A 16814-nucleotide genomic window follows, 5' to 3' on the forward strand; every position below is an offset into this window, starting at 1 on the left:
TCGTTTCTGCAGAAAGATTTGCAAGTTTCTACAATACAATGATTCATTATTGCATCCTTTAAAATGAATTTCCTACAGCAGACATACAGTGGTGGGCATTTTAAACGTCCCCGAAATCAAGAATACAGTACTGTAGTTCACAAAATTACAGTAACTTTTATTTCTACAGAAGGATTTGCAAGTTTCTGCAATACAATGATTCATTATTGCATCCTTTAAAATGAATTTCCTACAGCAGACATACAGTGGTGGGCATTTTAAACGTCCCCGAAATCAAGAATACAGTGCTGTAGTTCACAAAATTACAGTAACTTTTATTTCTACAGAAGGATTTGCAAGTTTCTGCAATACAATGATTCATTATTGCATCCTTTAAAATGAATTTCTACAGCAGACATACAGTGGTGGGCATTTTAAACGTCCCTGAAATCAAGAATACAGTGCTGTAGTTCACAAAATTACAGTAACTTTTATTTCTACAGAAGGATTTGCAAGTTTCTGCAATACAATGATTCATTATTGCATCCTTTAAAATGAATTTCCTACAGCAGACATACAGTGGTGGGCATTTTAAACGTCCCCGAAATCAAGAATACAGTACTGTAGTTCACAAAATTACAGTAACTTTTATTTCTACAGAAGGATTTGCAAGTTTCTGCAATACAATGATTCATTATTGCATCCTTTAAAATGAATTTCCTACAGCAGACATACAGTGGTGGGCATTTTAAACGTCCCCGAAATCAAGAATACAGTGCTGTAGTTCACAAAATTACAGTAACTTTTATTTCTACAAAAAGATTTGCGAGTTTCCAAACTACAATAATTTAGCATTGTATCTTTCAAATGAATTATCTACATGACTGTAGAAGCCCTCTACAGTTTTTAGGTTTCTACAAAATTTCATTATATTATCCTTTAAAATGAATTACCTACATGACTATAGAGGTCTGCTATAGTTTTTAAGTTTCTACAAGAATTCATTATATTATCCTTTCAAATGAATTATCTACATGACTGTAGAGGCCTTCTACAGTTTTAACTGTACCTTTCAAGATATAAAATTATTTTTCAGACCAAAAACTACAATAATTCATTATATTATCCTTTCAAATAAGATATCTACATGACTGTAGAGGCCTTCTACAGTTCTAACTTTACCTTTCAAGGAACAAAATCCATTTTTCAGACCACATACGACAAAAAAGATCAACTTAAACCTGTAAGACAATATTCAGGCAAAAACTTCATAACTGCTTAACCAATCGACTTAAAATTATAACTGACATATTATTTACAAGCAAACAGGAGACAATAACAACCCTAACCAACGCATTTGTTATTTCAGTGGAATAACTTGAGAACTGACTCATCACATAACCCTATAAGTCATTTTTTCAGCAGGAGAACTTTTTTCCAAGTGTGTGTATATGTATATATATATATGTATATATATATATATATATATATATATATATATATATATATATATATATATAGAGAGAGAAAGTCAATCTATTTCTCTCTCTCTCTCTCTCTCTCTCTCTCTCTCTCTCTCTCTCTCTCTCTCTCTTGTTTTTATAGGCAACAAAAGTCCCTCGTATCGGCGCAACGATAATCAAGATCGTAAAAAAACAAAAATGGCCGAATATAAGATTGACCGGGGAACACATCAATACTAACTCTCTCTCTCTCTCTCTCTCTCTCTCTCTCTCTCTCTCTCTCTCTCTCTCTCTCTCTCTTTCAATACTCCTTTGAGCTGACAGCTCTTTCCTCGATTCATGTGTGTGTTTTCTCTCTCTCTCTCTCTCTCTCTCAATATTTCATTGCAGTGGTAAAATTCTCTCTCTCTCTCTCTCTCTCTCTCTCTCTCTCTCTCTCTCTCTCTCTCTCTCTCTCTCTCTGATCGCTCTGAAGTTTGTAATAAACACTCGCTGGTGAAGAGTTCTCTCTCTCTCTCTCTCTCTCTCTCTCTCTCTCTCTCTCTCTCTCTCTCTCTCTCTCTCTCTCCGTTTCTACAGTATTCCTTTGAACTGACAGCTCTTTCTGCCTTTGATTTATGTGCCTGCCTGTGTCTGTGTCAGGGGCGTCATTTGGGGGGTGGGGGGGGGGGCGGGCAACTGCCACCCCCAAGACTCAACTTGCCCCCCCCCCCTCCAAGCCTCAACTTGCCCCCCGCCCTCACACCCCCAAGCCCCAAGAAGTAACAGCAGCGGGTTTTCCATTATTCCTACCGAAATTCAAATGTATTTTGCTGACATACCTTGCTCATGTGGCTTAGGTGTGTGTGTGTGTGTGTGTGTGTGTGTGTGTGTGTGTGTGTGTGTGTGTGTGTGTGTGTGTGTGTGTGTCTCTCTCTCTCTCTCTCTCGACCCAGAATTCAAGAAAGGGACGATTGACGTCCAAGGACATAGTGGATACACTATTTTTTTTATTATTTTTTATTATTTTTCATTTTATTTTTTTACTGAAGCGAGAAAAACACAAGTGAATGTTCTCTTGCTTTATTTTTTAATCATCTTTTTAATATTTTTTATTCAGTGAGAAAAATATAAATGAATTTTCTTTCACTTTATTTTTTATTTTTTCAGTTTTTTATTTTACTATTTTTTTTTTTTTATCAAAGCGAGAAAAATATACATGAATTTTCTCTCGCTGTATTTTTTCCATTTTTTCTATTATTTTTATCATTTACTATTTTTTTTATTCTTTCTCTTGCTTTATTTTTTATTTTTTTATTTTGTATAATTTTACTATTATTCATTTTTCGTTTTTTTATTATACCAAAAACAATATTTTTCTCTCGTTTTATTTTTTTATTAATTTTTTTTATAATCTTGTTTGTTTTTTTATCTAGCGAGAAAAAACTTTTCTTTCGCTTTGTCTTTTATTTTTTAAATTATTTTTTCATTCAGCAAAAAAATTAATTACTTTTCTCTCGCTTTATTTTTCCAATTATTTTTTTTTTATTTTTTGTTTTTTTATCCAGCGAGAAAAAAAAATAAACAACCTTTCTCTCACTTTATCTTTTATTATTTTTTTTATTTTTTTTATCCAGCAAGAAAAAAGTAACCTTTCTCTCACTTCATTTTTTTGTATTTTTTTATCAAGCAAGAAAAAAAAACCTTTCTCACTTCTATACGAAGCTACCAATAAAATGTCATCAATCTTTGAAGGTTTTTTTTCAGAATATAAAAATATATACTAAATAGTTCCTCATTTGGTGTCAAAAGCCTCCATTTACAATGCATCACTCACCCACTCACCTCCATATACACTGCGCCACTCACCTCTCAGAATGTAATAAAAAATTTACCCCAAAGGCCAAGCACTGGGACCTACGAGGTCACTCAGCACTGAGGGGAATGTATAAAAAATACTAAGACAGTTTATCTAAAACCACTTCAATCTTTTGTTTCTTTCATTCACATTCAACATCACACTTCTCTGCCATTGAGGAGAGTTGGCTCAACAGTTCCTTCATTCATTCATTCTCTTATTAAATCTTTTGCACACACCCTGCTGAAAAGGTCAAGGGATTGTGCAACTGCACAATGTCTCTATGACCGGACGCAAGGCTGGCATCTAAATCTACTCTTTCCACCCACGTGGGACGCAGGGGAGCCAGGCAGTGGCTGCTAAAAGACAGAATGGTCGTTCACACACTGAATATCTATCAGGCCTCAAATGGGGCTATATCTTGGGACCACAATGGCTGAAAGTTTTTGATAATACTGCTCGGTTATCATGACCTACCAGACACATGTATGAATGAAGCAGTCTATCACCTACTACCAGATACCTGTGTGAATGAACCAGTCTACCAGATATTACCTTTTACCTGTATGGGTGAACCAGTCTACCAGATATTACCAGATGCCTGTGTGAATGAACCAGTCTACCAGATATTACCTTTTACCTGTATGGGTGAACCAGTCTACCATTTACCTGTATGAATGAACCAGTCTACCAGATACCTGTCTGAATGAACCAGTCTACCAGCTACTACCAGATACCTGTGTGAATGAACCAGTCTACCAGATATTACCTTTTACCTGTATGGATGAACCAGCCAATTTACCAGACACCCCTTCGAACAAACCAACCTCGCTCAACGCAAAAGCGAGCGAGCGAAACCCTTCTTTCCGAAGGCTACCTCGACCACCACCCCCGTCCGTTCCTACCTGACGACCGGCCACAGGGGCAGCACCGGGAAGACGAGAATCCAGAAGGGCGCCTTGATGCACGTCAGGAGCCCCGTGGTGTTGTAGAGGACCTGCGTGAAGGCGAAGAGGGCGAAGAGGAACCCGGGAGTGAAGACGAGGGCCAGTGTTATGGCCGCGAACAACAGCTCTCCTGCGGGAGCAATAACGTTAGGGTAATCTGAAGTTACTCAATACAGACATTTGAGATTATTATTTTTAGTCCCATTGTCCTCCTCTAAGTCTTTAGTGGGATGGGGGTGCTAGCCACGCCCTTTTTCATGCCCTGGGTGTGAATGCCACAGAAGACTGAGTACCAGGTCATGGCTAGTTGCCACTTGGCTAGTTCCTTGTTAGTCAACTGTTGGGACATTATTGTTCAGGAATGATAGGAATTATCAATTACTATGTATAGTAATATATTTTTATGTTATATATATAAATATATATGTATGTATATATGTATATGCATACATATATGTATACTGTATATATATACATAATATATATATAATTATATATATATGTATGTATTCATATACATAAAGTATATTTACACTACTAAAGCAATATAAAGCACTGTGAAATATTACGAAACACTTTAAAAGACTAAAAAATATATTAAATTTGATAAAAAAAAATATTTCAATAAATTTATGACAATATGAAAGATATTGTAAATATACCTTTAAAAAATTTACAAATAGACACCTTAATAACAGACATTCTGGATATTGTAAAAATCTTAAGAATTTTCTAAAAATGCTTTTGAAATATTGTAAAAGAAATTGTACAGGTATACAGTGGATAAGTATATAAATATATAATAAATAATAACACACAATGTAAACTGGGAAAATGGCTCAATTATTCAGTGTAATAATAATAATAATAATAATAATAATAATAATAATAGATATTTGTAGACATTTTAACTCATTTAATAATAATAATAATAATAATAATAATAATTTAATAATAATTAGGGTTCATCATTTAATAATAATAATAATAATAATAATAATAATAATAATAGGGTTCATCATCTGAATAATAATAATAATAATAATAATAATAATAATAATAATAATAAACTCAAAGAAATAGATAATACTGATCCCAGAGAGAGAGAGAAAGAGGCTGCTGTTTCGTAATAATCACGACCGCTGGCGATAAGGTCTGATGACAAGGCCATCTTATGACGTAAATCAAATTAATCTTATCTCTCACTCTGGAACTTTTCCATCACTCAAACGTACCCTCCACACCTGGGTCAGCATTGTGTTATCAGTCTTACTTGCTTATTAATATCATATAACTTTCACTTTATATCTGACAAAACAATGCACCTTTAAATGTGATTTTCATTGGTCAACTTTCACCTTGCACAGTGGAGAAAGTGTTCCTAACTTTCAGTTAACTGGAACTTTTCCATTACTCAGATGTACCTTACACACCTAGGCCAGCCATTCCACCTCACTAAATGGAGCCAGGAATGTATTCTTCCATTTGTATCTTGTATTCTGAGGCCCATTTTCTCATTAAACTCTCTCTCTCTCTCTCTCTCTCTCTCTCTCTCTCTCTCTCTCTCTCTCTCCATTGGCTGTCAGTATCCCATTCTCTCTCTCTCTTTCTCTCTCAAACGGTTTAGTGTTCTCTCTCTCTCTCTCTCATCCTACTATCTGTTTATATATATTCTCGTGTGTGTGTAAACTTGATTAAACTGCACTTATCTCCACTTACAACCACCTCTCTCTCTCTCTCTCTCTCTCTCTCTCTCTCTCTCTCTCTCTCTCTCTCTCTCTGCCCACAGCCTTGACGTAAACAAACCACACAGTAATGGTGGGGAGGCTAAGAGGGTCTTGACACGCTAACGCCAATATCTCACGTTCGTTCTCCTCTGTTTGTGCGTTTGTTTGTTAATTTGTTTTGTTTGTTTGTTAATATTTTTATTGTCTGTTTGTTTGTGCATTTGTTTGTTAATTTGTTTCTTTTCTTGTTTGTGTTTGTTCGTTAGTTTGTGTTTGTTAATTTGTGTTCATTTGTATGTTACTTTGTTTGTCTGTTAAATCTGTAATTTTGTTTGCTTGTTTGTTCTACTCTGTGTTTGTTATTTTGCTTGCTTGTTATGTGTTTGTTTATTTTGTTTGTTCGCTTGTTAATTTGTTTGTATGTTAATTTGCTTGTGTGTTGATTTCAATGTTTGTTTGTTTGTTTACTGTCAAGGCCTTCCTTGTGGTTCCATTTTGAGGTGGCTGGTACAATACTCTCTCTCTCTCTCTCTCTCTCTCTCTCTCTCTCTCTCTCTCTCTCTCTCTCTCTCAGTAGGTTCTGTACCAGATTGTTAACAAGCTGCATGAGAGAGAGAGAGAGAGAGAGAGAGAGAGAGAGAGAGAGAGAGTTTTCTCTTCCATGAAACTCTGGGGCGTTTTATCACTTATCTCTCAGGAATGTTTACTGGGCTGAGATTACCTCACTTTTATCAGTGCAATATTGCGTTTGAATTTTATGGCCTCTCTCTCTCTCTCTCTCTCTCTCTCTCTCTCTCTCTCTCTCTCTCTCTCTCTCTCTCTCTCTCGATGGTATCTCAAACATTTCTTTCTCTCTCTCTCTCTAGCTGATATCTCAAACATTCTTTCTCTCTCTCTTTCCCACTCTCTCTCTCTCTCTCTCTCTCTCTCTCTCTCTCTCTCTCTCTCTCGCTGGTATCTCAAACATTCTCTCTCTCTCTTGCCCACTGTCCGTCTCTCTCTCTCTCTCTCTCTCTCTCTCTCTCTCTCTCTCTCTCTCTCTCTCACTTGGTATCTCAAACATTCTCTCTCTCTCTTGCCCACTGTCCGTCTCTCTCTCTCTCTCTCTCTCTCTCTCTCTCTCTCTCTCTCTCTCTCTCTCTCTCTCGCTGATATCTCAAATATTCTCTCTCTCTTTCCCACTGTCCGTCTCTCTCTCTCTCTCTCTCTCTCTCTCTCTCTCTCTCTCTCTCTCTCGCTGATATCTCAAATATTCTCTCTCTCTCTTTCCCACTCCCCGTCTCTCTCTCTCTCTCTCTCTCCCTCTCTCGCTGGTATCTCAAACATTTTCTCTCTCTCTTTCCCACTGTCCGTCTCTCTCTCTCTCTCTCTCTCTCTCTCTCTCTCTCTCTCTCTCTCTCTCTCTCTCTCTCTTACCATTCCTGTAGTCGGACACAGCCACGGAGATGTCTGTCACGATGTCTAGAATGTACACGGACATCTTGAAGGTGCGGCCGAAGACATACCTGCAACGTGAACCGGAATTATCAATGGAGGTTTTTATTTAAAAAAAATAAAATAAAATAAAAAGAGCTGGAACTAAACAGGGTCTTTGTTATTGACTATTGTTTTTATCTGTTTATTATTATGTTTGTTAATTTAACTTTTTCCTCTATTGATAAGTTGTGGGTTATTCTGAATAATAATAATAATAATAATAATAATAATGATATAATAATAATAATAATAATAATAATAATAATAATAATAATAATAATAATGTTCTAAATACCCTAATTTTTAATTTTATTCAAAATTGAACGCTTCCATGTAAACAATATCACCGTCAATAATTACTTGAAGATATATTACCATTAATTTAATATATTATTAATTTATAATAGAAGACTTGCAATAATAATAATAATAATAATAATAATAATAATAATAATAATAATAATAATAAAAAGTACCAAAAATACCTCAAGCCTCTAAAATAATTATATTTTTTATTTTATTAAAAAATGAACGTTCTCACACTTTAATGAAATTAAAAATTTATTATTATTATTATTATTATTATTATTATTATTATTATTATTATTATTATTATTATAGATTTATAAGACAATAATAATAATAATAATAATAATAATGTTTTTTTATAAAATGTGAGCATTCATTTTTAAATAAAATAAAAACATGATTGTTTTAGAGGCTTTAGGTAATATTATTATTATTATTATTATTATTATTATTATTATTATTATTATTATTATAAGTCTTTAATAAATTAATAACATATTAAATTAATGATAATTTACTTTCGAGTACTCATTGATGGACGTATTGTTTACATGGGCGTTCAGTTTTCAATAAAATTAAAAAATTAGGTTATTTTAGAGGTTTTCTGTACTTCATTATTATTATTATTATTATTATTATTATTATTATTATTATTATTATTATTATTATTATTATTATTATTATTATTATACAACAACAATAATGATAATAATATTTTATTAAATCAAATCAGAAACGAACGCCCCCACGTCAACAAACTCGACCATGATATTCAGACAAAGGCCAAAGTTCAGACCCCAAATTGAAGCTACGCCCCCCCCCCCCCCCGGGGGGGGGGTCCTCGTCGGCTGAATAATTCAGTTACTAATTCAGGGTCGTGTTACGTCCCTGCTGGATCCCTGGAAGTGATAGGACAGGCGGCGGTTCATAACTAATTCAGGGTTGTGTACTGGTTGTGGTATAAAACCTCCCCTTAACCCCAAATCAAGACCCTTACAATGCCGCCCCCACTAGCTGGCCCCGCCCCGCCGGCCCCCTCCCAAAAAAGAGAGAGAGAGAGAGAGAGAGAGAGACTTATCGTATGACGTGACACCCCGGGCCAGAATCACACACCTGTAATTTGGGTCATCCCAGATACCTTATCTTATATCGACTGCCAAGGACATCCACCTAACACTTATTATTATTATTATTATTATTATTATTATTATTATTATTATTATTATTATTATTATTATTATTATTATTAAGAAGATGAAGAGCCCCTATTCATATGGAACATAATAATAATAATAATAATAATAATAATAATAATAATAATAATAATAATAATAATAATAATAATAATTGTAAAGGAAAACTATTGTGCCAGCTTTGTCTGTCCGTCTGCACTTTTTCTGTCCTTTAACTTTTTCTGTTAACTTTATTCTGTCCACACTTTTTCTTATTCTGTCCACACATTTTTCTTTTTCACTTTTCTGTCTGCACTTTTTCTGTCTTTTCTGTCCTCAGATCTTATTCTGAAACTTTATTCTGTCCACACTTTTTCTGTCCTAACTTTATTCTGTCCACACTTTTCTGTCCTAACTTTATTCTGTCCACACTTTTTCTGTCCTAACTTTATTCTGTCCACACTTTTTCTGTCCTAACTTTATTCTGTCCACACTTTTTCTGTCCACACTTTTTCTGTCCTAACTTTATTCTGTCCACACTTTTTCTGTCCTAACTTTATTCTGTCCACACTTTTTCTGTCCTAACTTTATTCTGTCCACACTTTTTCTGTCCACACTTTTCTGTCCTAACTTTATTCTGTCCACACTTTTTTCCACACTTTTTCTGTTAAAATTAGCTTATTCTGTCCTCACTTTTTCTGTCTGCACTTTTCTGTCTGGCAACTCAGATCTTAGAAACTACTGAGGCGGCTAGAGGGCTGCAAATTGATATGTCGATCATCCACCCTCCAATCATCCCAAATTGGGCCTCGTGGTTAAAGTTTCACGGGCCGCGGCTCATACAGCATGATACCAAGACCACCGAGAGACAGATCTATTTTCGGTGGCCTTGATTATTAGACGCTGTACAGAAAACTCGATTGCGCCGAGGAAGGAACTTCGGCAGTACGCTCCAATTTCACTCGGTTTCGTGAAAAGATGGAATTCTGGGTGGAAATTTTTTTTGCAAATAATGGTTACCCAACCATTGTCTGGCCTTGAAAGATACTAGGCTGTTTCTGGGAAACGTTTACAGTCCTAAAGTGCAAGTTGTTGCGGTTCCTAAACTAGCTTTTTTATTTCAAATTGCCTTAAATTGGTCAATCGATTCAGCTGAAAAAAAACAACTTGAGAGGGGATTGAAATGCTGATCTCTTTTAAATTCGTTGTAGTTTTCTATAAAAGGAAAGTATTATTGTGCCGGCTTTGTCTGTCCGTCCGCACTTTGTTCTGTCCACACTTTTTCTGTACTCACTTTATTCTGTCCGCACCTTATTCTGTCCACACTTTATTCTGTCAACACCTTATCCTGCCTGCACCTTATCCTGTCCTCACTTTATTCTGTGAACACTTTATTCTGTGAACACCATATTCTGTCTGCACCTTATTCTGTCCGCACCTTATTCTGTCAACACCTTATCCTGCCCACACCTTATCCTGTCCTCACTTTATTCTGTCCGCACCTTATTCTGTCCACACCTTATTCTGTCTGCACCTTATTCTGTCAACACCTAATTCTGCTTGCACCTTATTCTGTCAACAGCTAATTCTGTCAACACCTTATGCTGTCAATACCTTATGCTGTCGCACCTTATTCTGTCCATACCTTATTCTGTCCACACTTTATTCTGTCTGCACCTTATTCTCTCCATACCTTATCCTGTCCACACCTCATTCTGTCAACACCTTATTCTGTCTGCACCTTATTCTGTCAACACCTAATTCTGTCTGCACCTTATTCTGTCAACACCTTATTCTGTCAACACCTTATCCTGTCCGCACCTTATCTGTCCTCACTTTATTCTGTCAACAGCTAATTCTGTCAACACCTTATGCTGTCAACACCTTATTCTGTCAACACCTTATCCTGTCAACACCTTATCCTGTCCGCACCTTATCTGTCCTCACTTTATTCTGTCAACAGCTAATTCTGTCAACACCTTATTCTGTCAACACCTTATCCTGTCAACACCTTATCCTGTCCGCACCTTATCTTTATTCTGTCAACAGCTAATCTGTCCTCACTTTATTCTGTCAACAGCTTATTCTGTCCATACCTTATTCTGTCCACACTTTATTCTGTCTGCACCTTATTCTCTCCACACCTTATTCTGTCCGCACCTTATTATACCCATATCTTATTCTGTCTGCACTTTTTCTTCCCATACCTTATTCTGTCCACACCTTATTCTGTCCGCCCTCAGATCTCAAAAACCATCGAGGAGGCTAGAGGGCTGCAAAATGATATGTCGATCATCCACCCCCAAATCATCAATCATACCAAATTGCAGCCCTCTAGCCTCCTCAGTAGTCTTTTATCTTACTCAAGGTTAAAGCTACCCATAATCGTGCTCCTGGCAACGGCATAGAACAGGCCACCACCGGGCCGTGGTTAAAGCTGTCATTCAGTGAATTGCACTGCTAGTGGTTGTAATGTCGCCATGTTTTTTTTTACTCTTCTCAGTAGTGGTTTAATAAAAAACAACAATGTTTTTCTGGAGTGTGTGACTTTCCTCCACAGGTCATGCCTACAGTGCGCCTCCTCCTCCTCCTAATCGAGTGACAGATGGCAGGCGATGAGGCGAGACTTTGACTTTAAAGGTAGTGGAAATAATAAAAAAAGGTGAATTACGAACGTATTCCGATAATCATTAAAGCTGGGAGTCTGTCTCTCTCTCTCTCTCTCTCTCTCTCTCTCTCTCTCTCTCTCTCTCTCTCTCTCTCTCTCTCTCTCTCTCTCTCTCAGAATTTCTACAGGACTTTCTCTCTCTCTCTCTCTCTCTCTCTCTCTCTCTCTCTCTCTCTCTCTCTCTTTCTTTCTTTCTCTTTCTCTCTCTCTCAAAGAATTTTAATCGGACTTCTCTCTCTCTCTCTCTCTCTCTCTCTCTCTCTCTCTCTCTCTCTCTCTCTCTCTCTCTAAGAATTTCAACAGAACTTTCTACGAATTTCTGACTCTCTCTCTCTCTCTCTCTCTCTCTCTCTCTCTCTTCTAAGAATTTCAACAGAATTCTCCTACGAATTTCTATCGGACTCTCTCTCTCTCTCTCTCTCTCTCTCTCTCTCTCTCTCTCTCTCTCTCTCTCTCTCCCTCCCCCGGCAACTTACTTCCAAAATATGGCGCAACAGGGACTGCAGCCGGAAGACCTACTGCCACAGCAGCAAAGGGCGCCGCCCCTTTCTTCAGGAAGGTCCTCGTCCGGATCGTCGTCTCCCAGAGCCGCCCTGGACCAAGCCAGCTTCTTGCTCTCCGTCCTGTCAGTCGCCTTTCCGTTCATCTGCGTTCCGTTCCTCATCCGGGCAAGCCGAGGAACTGAGGTCGTGAGGGCTGCGAGATCGTCGTGAGATCGAATAGAAAGATCGTCAGGAGGTCTTAAGGAAATTGTCAGATCGTCAGGAAATCGTCGAAAGATCGTCAGGAAATCGTGGAAAGATCGTCGAAAGATCGTCCGGAGATCGTCAGGAGAAAGATCGTCGGGAGAAAGATCGTCGAAAGATCGTCGGGAGATCGCCGAAAGATCGTCAGGAAATCGTCAAGAGCTCATCGAAAGATCGTCAGGAGATCGTCGAAATATCGTCACGAGATCGTCAGGAGATCGTCGTGAGACCGTCAGGATATCGTTGAAAGATCGCCAGGATATCGTCGAAAGATCGTCAAGAGATCGTCGAAAGATCGTCGGGAGATCGCCGCTAATTCCTCACAGCCTACAACAAGACCTTGTCAGCGGCGCCCTCAGCGCCAGTCATCAGGCCCTGTGGGTGAATCGAGATGATGATTATTATTATTATTATTATTATTATTATTATTATTATTATTTTCAAGATAGACTCCTAATCAGAGAGAGAGAGAGAGAGAGAGAGAGAGAGAGAGAGAAGAGAGAGAAAAAAAAAAAGAAAGAGAGAGAGAGAGAGAGAGAGAGAGAGAGAGAGAGACCACGTAACAATGTCTTATCAAGCATGTCATGAAATTTCCTATCATAATTTGAGCGAGAAGAAGGGGGAGGGGACGGATTTGGGAGGAGTGAGTGTACTGGGGCTGAGGAGAGGGGGAGGAGAGGTCACATTATGCTGAAATTTCGGGAGGGGTCAGCTATCCCCCACCCCTACCTGCTCTCCACCCAGGTGAAAGGGGGGAGGGGACGGAATTATTTCTCTTTTTTGGGGGGACGATTTCATGAATTAGTTTTATTGATTTTAATCTTCAGAGTTTTTTTGTAATAATAATAATAATAATAATAAGAAGAAGAAGAAGACTGATATTAATAATAATAATAATGATAACAATAATAATAACAAAAACTGTAAAAGTAATAATAATAATAATAATAATAATAATAATAATAATAATAATAATAATAATAATAATAATAATAATAATAACTGAATTATCAACACGATAAATATTCAACATTTTACGTCAAGATTTAGCCTTGGGAGGGAGTGTGAAAGGAGAGACAGAGTCCCCCCCTCTCTCTCTCTCTCTCTCTCTCTCTCTCTCACCCCGATATAGAGAACGCATAAATCGCAAGGCGGGTAATAAAAAGGTAATTTACTCCCAGCCAATAAAGAACTGCATTCAAATGGTCAAAAGTAATTTAGTCTTGCTTGGATAAAATTATATTCATTGAGTGTTTGTGTGTATGTACTTATGTATGTATGTTTGTATGTCTGTATGTATGTAAATTATGTTTGTGTGTATGTTGTATGTATTTATGTATGCATGTTTGTATGTATGTATGTTTGTAAAAAAAAAGTCACTCAAAAGATTAATCTAAGTTAAAACTTAGGTCAAATTGCCCTGGGACGGTTCGTTCATGCGGAGAGAATGGGAGCACACGGCTCGACAAAAGTATGCGACGAGGAAACACAGAGAGGAAAGAAGAGAACAAGACCTGGGCAGCGCCTGCGTACCAAGACCTCCCACTAATTGCAACCGACCTCCACGATATCGGCTGTGGAAGTTTACCGTCAGCTCCAAAAAAAACTCTGGCGTGTGATCGCGCGAAGCTGTTGCATAAGAGAGCCGCCATTTTCTTGTCGACAGCAGATGCGCTTCAAGTGAACTAAAGTCAGCCGATATATTGAACACTTCATTACCTTTACCTTGGTCGGGACAGGTAATGGATGGGTAACGACCCTTCAATGCAATATACTGGCGCCTTGTAATACCGTCTTTGTTTTAAGTAAGTATTTATATATATATATATATATATATATATATATATATATATATATATATATATATATATATATATATATATATATATAGAGAGAGAGAGAGAGAGAGAGAGAGAGAGAGAGAGAGAGAGAGAGAGAATCCTACAAGAGAGTATATACAAAGGTATATCATGATAACCTCATAAACAAGAAACTATTATTATTATTATTATTAATCAATACTAAGCAATTTCCCTTCGGCAAACAAATAAACAAAAGCTGTGCTTGCTTGCTTGCGCGCACGCACGCACACACTCGAAGGCACAAGCATGCAGATATAATTAGGTCTGACGAAGTATCAATATTATGCAGGTGGTGTGGTAATTAGAATCCAAGGCGGGGTTTATTAAGTACCAGCTAACCCCCAAGTTCTTCCGAGGGATTTATCAAGAACCAGGTAACCCCTTAGCTCTATTGAAGCTGTACCAGGTAATCCCTAAGTCCTTTAGAAACTGCTGAGGGATTTATCAAATGCCAGGTAATCCCTAAGTCCTTTAGAAACTGCTGAAGGGTTTATCAAGTGCCAGGTAATCCCCAAGTCCTTTAGAAACTGTTGATGGATTTATCAAGTGCCAGGTAATCCCTAAGTCCTTTTGAAATGCTGAGGGATTTATCAAATGTCAGGTAATCCCCAAGTCCTTTTGAAACTGCTGAGGGATTTATCAAGTGCCAAGTAATCCAACTTCTTTAGAAACTGCTGAGGGATTTATCAAATGCCAGGTAATCCCCAAGTCCTTTTGAAACTACGGAGGGATTTATCAAATACCAGGTAATCCCCAAGTCCTTTAGAAACGGCTGAGGGATTTATCAAGTGCCAGGTAATCTCCAAGTACTTAAACTTCTGAGAGATTTATCTAGTACCAGGTAATCCCCAAGTCCTTTTGAAATGCTGAGGGATTTATCAAGTACCAGGTAATCCCCAAGTTCTTCTTAAACTTCTGAGGGATTTATCAGTGCCAGGTAATTCCCAAGTCCTTTAGAAACTGCTGAGGAATTTATTAAGCACAAGTTAATCCCCAAGTTCTTTTGAAACTGTAACAGGTAATCCCCAAGTTCTCCTCAACTGCTGAGGGATTTATCAAGAGCCAAGTAATCCCATAAATCGGCGAGGGACGCCTCTCGCATCATCATTATTGCAAGGCTGCAATAACGACTCCCTACGGCTGTTGACGGGACCTGTGACGTCATTTGTTTACATAAGTGACGTCACTGCTTACGTAAGGGAGGGGTTGGGGAAGGGGGGTGCCTGGGTCCTCCCTAATTTGCAGAGACGCTCCTCTGTGCCTTGCTGTCCCGTCTGACGCCTGTCAGTCAAGGGATTAGGACCATAACTTGGTCTCTTCTACACCTGTCAAACAGCTGATTGGGACCAAAACGGGTCCTTCGAAGTGTCATGAGAACCAGGGAAAATTGCTCCAGCCCCGCCCGGGAACCGAACTCGTGTTCTATGCCCCGTGGAGACTAGGTCGACCAGAGATTGGCCAGAGATCGACCCAGATAGATAGATAGATAGATAGATAGATAGATAGATAGATAGATAGATAGGTGTAACAGGAGGAATAGAAAGGTTTGAAAGGTGGAGCAGGAGGAACAGAAAAGTTTGAAAGGTGTAAGAGGAGGAATAGACAGATTTGATAGGTGGAACAGGAGGAATAGAAAAGTTTGAAAGGTGTAACAGGAGGAATAGAAAGGTTTGAAAGGTGTAACAGGAGGAACAAAAAGATTTGATAGGTGTAACAGGAGGAACAGAAAGTTTTGTAAGATGCAACAGAAGGAAAAGAAAGGTTTGAAAGGCGTAACAGGAGGAACAGAAAGATTTTAAAGGTGTAACAGGAGAAACAGAAAGGTCTGAAAGGTGTAACAGGAGGAATAGAAAGTTCTGAAAGGCGTAACAGGAGGAATAGAAAGGTTTGAAAGGTGTAACAGGAGCAACAGAAATATTTGAAAGACGTAAAAGGAGGAATAGAAAGGTTTGAAAGGTGTAACAGGAGGAATAGAAAGGTTTAAAAGGCGTAACAGGAGGAACAGAAAGGTCTGAAAGGTGTAACAGGAGGAACAGAAAGGTCTCAAAGGTGTAACAGAAGGAATAGAAAGGTTTAAAAGGTGTAACAGGAGGAATAACAGTTTAAAAGGCGTAACAGGAGGAACAGAAAGGTCTGAAAGGTGTAACAGGAGGAACAGAAAGGCCTGAAAAAAGGCGTAACAGGAGGAACAGAAAGGTCTGAAAGGTGTAACAGGAGGAACAGAAAGGTCTGAAAAAAGGCGTAACAGTAGGAACAGAAAGGTCTGAAAGGTGTAACAGGAGGAACAGAAAGGCATCAAAGGTGTAACAGAAGGAATAGAAAGGTTTAAAAGGCGTAACAGGCGGAACAGAAAGGTCTGAAAGGCGTAACAGGAGGAACAGAAAGGTCTGAAAGGTGTAACAGGTGGAACAGAAAGGTCTGAAAGGTGTAACAGGAAAAATAAAAAGGTTTGAAAGGTACTGTATAACAGTAAGAACAGAAAGGTTTGAAAGGTGTAACAGGAAGAACAGAACGATCTGAAATTTGGAACAGAAGGAACAGAAAAGCCTGAAGGGCGTAACAGGAGGAACAGGAACGTTTGAAAGACGTGACAGGAGGAACAGAAACGTCTGAAAGACGTGACAGGAC

The 16814-nt window shown here is 37.9% G+C and overlaps 1 protein-coding gene across 1 annotated transcript in view; it reads right to left on the reverse strand.

Annotated features, from left to right (window-relative positions):
* Nucleotides 1-16814, reverse strand: part of LOC136829838 (XK-related protein 6) — a 33250-nt gene that overhangs the window by 12220 nt on the left and 4216 nt on the right. The window contains exons 2-4 of the mRNA XM_067088817.1: nucleotides 12055-12699; nucleotides 7370-7458; nucleotides 4185-4356 (exon numbers count right to left, since the gene is read on the reverse strand). Of these exons, the coding sequence (XP_066944918.1) occupies nucleotides 4185-4356; nucleotides 7370-7458; nucleotides 12055-12242 (449 nt within the window). The 5' untranslated portion in view covers nucleotides 12243-12699. The remainder of the gene's footprint in view (nucleotides 1-4184; nucleotides 4357-7369; nucleotides 7459-12054; nucleotides 12700-16814) is intronic.

The sequence above is a fragment of the Macrobrachium rosenbergii genome, chromosome 45 (assembly GCF_040412425.1).
Source record: "Macrobrachium rosenbergii isolate ZJJX-2024 chromosome 45, ASM4041242v1, whole genome shotgun sequence".
NCBI lineage: Eukaryota > Metazoa > Arthropoda > Malacostraca > Decapoda > Palaemonidae > Macrobrachium > Macrobrachium rosenbergii.